General features: G+C 42.9%; 1 protein-coding gene across 4 annotated transcripts in view; it reads right to left on the bottom strand.

The window, feature by feature from the left end:
• Positions 1 to 940: 940 nt before the first annotated feature.
• ABCG2 (ATP binding cassette subfamily G member 2 (JR blood group)) overlaps positions 941 to 7,253 on the bottom strand; it is a 179,038-nt gene continuing 172,725 nt past the window's right edge. For all 4 annotated transcript variants that reach the window (XM_078776648.1, XM_078776646.1, XM_078776647.1 and 1 more), the window contains 2 exons: positions 6,755 to 6,858; positions 941 to 3,453 (listed from right to left, as the gene is read on the bottom strand). In XM_078776648.1, coding sequence (XP_078632774.1) covers positions 3,306 to 3,453; positions 6,755 to 6,858 — 252 coding nt within the window. In that variant the 3' untranslated portion in view covers positions 941 to 3,305. The remainder of the gene's footprint in view (positions 3,454 to 6,754; positions 6,859 to 7,253) is intronic.

Here is a 7,253-nt window from a genome sequence, read left to right as displayed (position 1 = left end):
TCCTGAGTCGCGAAAATCCACAAATAGAGAAGAACAGACCGCGAATGGTGAGGAAAATCCACGAATGTTGGGGCAAATTCTGAGAACGTCAACGATAAATCTGCGAAGGTCGATGAAAGTCCCGGAAATGGCGAGACAAAACCCACAAATGTCGACGTAAATCCCACAAATGTATGCAGTGGCATTGTTTCAATGGGGAAAAGGGGGATACATTATAGGTTCCTGGCAGTTCCTGATTCATAGAGGATATTTTTAAGTTTTCAATGTTTTCGACAATAAATGGACATGATTACAGTTTCATAAAAAATGCTTCCAAAAAAAAACAAAAAACCGACAACACCAGGTACCATTTCCAATTTATGGAAGGAATGCACTTACAGTTGATTAAAAGTGCTTAACCAGCTCAACCATGCCACACCGTGAAACTAAAAAAACCACAACACCATCATGTTCGTGGCTCGTGGAAGATGTTCTTTTGCGTATGTCCAGCTGCTTTATGCATGGCTGGTGAAAGATGAGTTTTATAAATGTGTCAAGCTAGCGGCTCGTTAATTTTCTTTTTTGCGCCACTGAAAAACCGTGAATTCGCGGAACACGGCCGCGAAAAGGAAAAAAACCCCACAATTTCACAGAACACGGCCGCGAATAGAAAAAAACCCGCAAATTCACGGGACACTTTTCCGCGAATAGAGAAACAGGTCGCATTTTATCACCCACGAATACGCGGAACCACGAATAGCAGGAATATATATATATATATATATATGTGTGTGTGTGTGTGTGTGTGTGTGTGTGTGTGTGTGTGTGTGTGTGTGTGTGTGTGTGTGTGTGTGTGTGTGTGTGTGTGTGTGTGTGTGTGTGTGTGTGTGTGTGTGCGCAATACAGTGCAGTATTATAATTGAGAACAATGAAGGGGAAAATGTAATGAAAATCCATAGTCCTGTGTTGATGGGGTTTTTATTATTCTGATTCATTGTCATTCAATCAATTGGAAAGTGCTGCACGAGTACAAAGCAAATAGAGTATAGGCAGTTAAACTGTGCCAAATATTAGTAGCTTAAATACAGTGGTGACTCCCAGAAACCAAACAAACACCTTCGTCCCAATTCCAGGGATGAAGTTGCCGGCAGAAGCCCAAAGGCAAATCGTAATCGGATGGCTGGCAGCATAGGCTCGTTGAGATGGTTATTAAAACAGGAACAGCACCATCAAGATGGAAGAAACTATCAAGCCCACACAATCCCCACCACAAGTTGACCGTTTCTGTTGCTGGCAGAGAAATTTGTCATTTTGGAAGTTGGGATTGCTCACCACGAAACAACTTTCAACATTGTATTAAAAAGTAATATACTGTTGCGGTGGTTCAAGTTCAAATCCCCACTCCTGACAACAATTTGTTGTGGGGGCCAGGTTCAAAAGTCCCCCTTCTTGACAACAATTTTGTTGCGTGATTCCCCTCGGTTAATACCGGAGAACCACGAATACCTTCAAGGTGCACGGATCAAGGTGCATGCGCGTGCTGAAGAACCGCGCGATCGAACCCTCGCTTTCACACACCTTATTGGTGCCGAGCGGATTTGCACGGTGTGGAAAGCGGCGTTACCCCGCGAGATTTATGGACCTGAGTCCAGCCAAATTCGGTCCCGGATGATGCTAGGCCAATTGGTGAAAGGACGTACCGAACAGGTTGGAAAGTAACAACAAAATGTTCAGCCTTTTATTTAGAAGGGACAGAGAAACAGAGACAAAGATACAGCTTACCAATTCTTACTTAATAACCCCACTGGTGCCTTCACACTATGACAAACTCACACTCAGGGAATAACTCTCTGGTTAAGGGCGTACCGATGTACGTGCTGGGATTCCTCGCAATTGGCCACGTGGTCTGGTGTGCGCAGTTCGCAGTTCAATATCTGATCCAGACGTGCAGCCTGGATGAGGTAAGGTCCGAAGGACGAACCACCGCCTCGAAGTTGGCACGGACGAACTTAGCACAGGTAGATGAACTTCAGTGCAGGTGAGTCGTTTCAAAAGGCCAACGCTTGCAGGTCAGCCGGATGGCGCAAAAGATCGGCGCAGAAGCGATGGGTGTCGACGAAGAACAAAGGCCAAAACACGTGTCGTCTGGTGGAGCTAAACCAAGAGAGTCCAGAGCAGGGTGTCGTCCACGTGGCAAAATCCCAGGCAAAGAGAATCGTGTCGTCCACGAGGCAAAGAGAGAACAGAGCAGGAGGTCGTCCTGTGCGCAGCGAAAATCCAAAGCCAAGAGAGAACAGAGCAGGAGGTCATCGACGTGGCGAAATCCCAGGCAAAGAGAATGATAATGCGCTCCGCGTGGGCTTTTATCAGACCCGCCCACGTCCTTCAAAATGTTGCAGAGCCTCCCATTGGCTGAGGCTCGTCGCATCCTGGCTCGGTGTTCCCGCCTCCTCACTGGTCACGTGGGCCTGTGCTTCTGGCCACGCCTTCCTGCACATTAGTAATGGCTTCTCCCAGCCACGAAGGCTTGACATCCTGCCTAACTCAACGCATATTTGGTCTTTATTACTACACAATGGGAAAGGGCTAATCTTTACATTCAATAAGACATATCTAACAACTGCAGGCTACATGTTGTCGTGCAACGAACTATAGGGGGTTTGCCTTTATGGCACAACCACAACAATACATTGTTATCTTCTTCAACCACCTTTTGCACATTCGCCTCGTATATATATCTACACACTACCAGTCATGTATATCCACAGAGTTGTCATAAATTTTACATCCAGGAATGCCCTCTGGCATAGTTGAGGCAAAACCATCGAGACCTCTTACCTTACACAGGCAACATAATCTGCAATATTGAAAAGCATTCGTCACCTATTTTTTGGTGTGGACAAGTCAATTTTCACTTGACGATTGCTCATAAAGCATATTGAGACAATATTTCGGTCAAAGCTTTCACCTTTTATTTTAAACACTTTAAAGAGATAAATCGGATTAAAGTATGATCATTTTGAGCACGCTCTTATGACATGCACACAGCTAGAAAGACTAATCACCATAAGAAAGGTTTGAGCATTAGTTTGTAGGTGTTGTACCAAATTTCTCATCGATGGAACATTCACCTTTCCTGAATCTCTATCAGCCTCGGCAAGATCACTAAACATCTGGTGATCGAGCCTTAGATTGTTATTGTTAAACAAAGCTAATCTGTGTTTACTGATTTTCATATTGAACTCAAAAAAGTTTACCTTGATTGTCAGGTATAGGAAGTCACGTTAATAAATCGTTCAAGTTTTTGTCATTCTACAGGACTGTATCTATGTGTATTTCCTGATAAAGAGCAGGCGCAAGTAAGCAATAGTGAAAAATATTAATGTCATCACACCTAAAGCTACGTGGTTCTGCCACATTTCCCACACTCCGACTTTGATACCTTGTTGGCAAAGATATTGCTCCCCCGTACATCTGTAAGACACAGGTGCAAGGAACATGACATGAGTGGCAAGATAACATATTGATAACATTCACTAAGGTATGATTTAAATAACAAGAAAAAGAGCAATCAGAGATGCAAACCCTCGCCAGGATGTATTTTCAGTGGTTTTTAAGGCTTTTGTGTTAAAACAAATATGGCAGCCGAACCACGTGATCGATGACGTCAATATATATATTTTTTTTCTCCACCAGTTTATGCCTACATGATGCTCAATAAATTTCATCTTGATCGGATGAAGTTTTGTACTTGTCGAATTATGACATCATAATGGAGGCACCTATGACATCATCGTCAACATATTTTATTCCCCATGGAGTTCTTTACAACGAGCCAAGTCTCAATTTTTTCTATTCAGCGCTTTCCGAGATATAGAGGTGCAAAGTTTTTCGATTTTCCAAGATGGCGGCCGAACCACGTGACCTATGACGTCATAATTATCATTAAAAAATTATACAGGTGGAGTCGCATCTATGGTGAAAATCTTCTGTCAATCGGACCAACGGTTGAAGAGAAAATCATATTTAGTCTGTGCGAACAAACAGACAGACAAACAAATGGACTCAAATGCAATACCCTCTTCTCTGGCGAGGGTAATAACAAAAAAAAGAGATTGAGAGAACCAAAGAAACAGGTTAAATTTCATGTCTGAACTTTTGCATGCCAGCATTCATGCCAGCCCGCAGCAGCAATTTTTCCATCCCATTCGTAAAGAAAGAACCCGGGGTATGTGAGCAGGGAAATGCTTGCATAACCACTTGCATAATCCATATAATACTAGATCATGCCAGTTGAGATGTGGGAAGAAGTAAAACTCCAATGATGATGGTGTAGCTTTATCCAGACACCCTAAAAATAATTTCCATGTGTCGGTGATTGGCTGGAAATGATTGCAGAATCAGATACAAAAATGTATCGGCCATCTCAAGTGTGATGACGGCCATCTCGATGTTGTAGTTCAGACGCTGATTTCTGGGGACCCCCTGGGAGCCCCCCTGATCTCTTGGGAGCCCCCATGATCTGAAATCGAAAAACCGAGCCTGAGGGATTGTGCGGACCATCGAGTAGAAGGGCTGTACCAGGTTTCAGAGAAATCGGTTGGAAAATAAGAAACGAGTATGGATCCGAAGTTTAGGGGCAACCCTCTTTGGGAGCCCCCATGATACGAAATTGAAAAATCGATGCCCGAGTGATTGTTTGGCTACTGTCTTGTATTCATGTGTCAAGTTTCAGAACAATCAGCCGGGTGATAAGGGAGTCGTAGCAAAAATAGCAAAAAGTTAACAGACAGACGGAAGACCGGACAGGCAGACAGACATCCAGACATCACGACCCATTTTATAATGTCATCTCTTCAATAATTGAGAGGAGACGACCTAAAATAGCATCAGGCTGGGATGAGTTTTGAGCTTGATGAAATTTGTGGATCTCGAATGAAATGTCGCCTGAGGATGCCTACTTTTTTTTTTTTTTTTTGTATAGAGTCGAGGCTCGTGAAAGAGCTAACATTTATCAAACAAACAAATCAAACAACAAGCAAACAATGTTGGCTACTGTCTTGAATGAAATGTCGCCTGAGGATGCCTACTTTTTTTTTTTGTTGTATAGAGTCGAGGCTCGTGAAAGAGCTAACATTTATCAAACAAACAAATCAAACAACAAGCAAACAATGTATATAAAAAGGGGAGCGGTCGACAAGATGGGGAGAGAAGAGGAGGAAGCACACAAACACAACATTTGAGAGCAGGGACATCGGGAGATGTGTAGGAGGGAGAGGGCCGGGGTGGGGGGGACAGGATAGGTATAAAACGCAAGGACACCAAGGACTTCCAGGAAAGAAGTCGGCACCTCAAAAAGTGGATTTGGGATGAAATTAGCGGGGGTAGAAAAGATCAAGGTTTTGTATGTGGGAAGATGGTGGTGAACAGCCGTTTTAAAGACCTGGAGGAAGGAGTGGGATTGAAGAGAGTGAGGGAGTTTGTTCCAGAGGCGGGAGAAAAGAGGAATGAAGGAGTGAAGGTGAGCAGAGAGTCTTGATTTTGGCAAGAATATACATTTTGGCAATATACACCTCTTCTTTAGGTGTATATCGGGGGAGTGCAGTTTTGTTCTATTTTTGGTTGGCTGTGCCTATTTGACGAGCATACATACAATACCTGGTCTTTCGTGGTATTATATGGTCACAAGGATCCACCTGCCCACATTCCTCGCTGTCCTTGAGAGACTGATACACATGCGGACATGCACAACTTCCCCACCCACAAGCCTTACACGCAACTGCTCTTTGCCCAGCTGCCATTCATTGTACCTACACCTGTCATACTCGGTAATTGGTGTTCCTCGTCTGCTATAGTCTGCTCACACATTAAACACCAATAAAAATAAACAACCACAAATGGAACTATTTATTACTCAACATCACGTTTAATCACTTCAACCCTTTCCACTCGATCCACGTGCTGGTCCTCATGGCCACTCTTGCCTGCCACCCGTACCAATTCCCTGACTCACCAACATACCCACTAAGCAAAGAATGGCGAGCCGTGGCAGTGGGAGAACGTAAATTTAGTGGTATTCTAATTCGGCACTTGGGAGGTCGTCCAATATCAGCAGCACCTGTTGCAGCCGTTCTTCCCTTTCATCGCCTATGATTCTCTGGGCCCTCTTCCCCAACTTGAAGACTCGTGAATCAAGTGGGGATGCCACCACCAAGTCACAGTCCCACAACACTTCTCCCTGGTGGTCCTCTCATTGCATCATTACAGGTGCCCAAGAGGGACCACCTTGGTCCGTCGGACAACCCCATTAGCCCGAGACTACTGCTCAGGTGGCATCCCAATGGATTGTGGGACACCCAATAACACCACCACCAGGCTTGCCATTGAGCTTTGGTCGTATAACACTTGTGGTCTAACACCACGCCAAAATCCTACCAGACCAGCATCAAAGGCACAGAAAAAAATGTCCATTATGTAACATAGTACATAATTACTCGTGACTATGTTAAGGAATCAGCCATAATTGCTACTTTCCTTTTTATCTGTTGGCACAAATCATCGACAGACTCATGCGTGATTGGTACCCAGAAAATGAATGATAAATAGTAGAATATGCATGATTATACCAACAGCAGTATCTTAAACATCAAGACAGGGTCTTGTGAATAGGTATGGAATGTGTTGTGCTGGGCTGCAATCCCAGATCACATGATTGAGATTTTAGATTTCAGAAAAAGAAATGAAGAAAAACAAATGGTCATCCTGCCTTACGTACATGTCCATATGTATTAAAGCAGTTGGTGGACATTTGTCAGGGACTGTGTAGTTGTTGCTTCGACAAGTGAAGTTAAGTCCCCACAATTCATTCATTTGCAAAGCCTGGGGAAGTGTTTGGGAGCAGAAATGAGAAAATGGTGGGAGGGATTTTAGTATTTGCTGAAATTGAAGGTAATATTATAAAATAGGTTATCTATATATTAATAATGGCAATCACAGATCGATAAAACAGCAAAATATAACTGAGAAATGAAAAATAATTGGAAAAAGTTTTTTAAATCTGGCAACTCAACGGTTAACCAACGGGACATCATAAGGTTGATCTGTATGAGTTTATGGTTGCCCTGATTGAGTCACTAAGTCAGATGGAGAGAATATATATATATATATATATAAATATATATATATATATATATATATATATAAATATATATATATATATATATATATAAATATATTGTTGCGGGTATGAGAACTGTGTATTTTTTTTATTGTGT

This window comes from Myxine glutinosa, chromosome 4 (assembly GCF_964187855.1).
Source record: "Myxine glutinosa chromosome 4, kmMyxGlut1.1, whole genome shotgun sequence".
In the NCBI taxonomy this organism is placed as follows: Eukaryota; Metazoa; Chordata; class Myxini; order Myxiniformes; family Myxinidae; genus Myxine; species Myxine glutinosa.
Note: the sequence above shows the minus strand (reverse complement) of the source record. Positions and strands in the feature narration are given on the sequence as shown.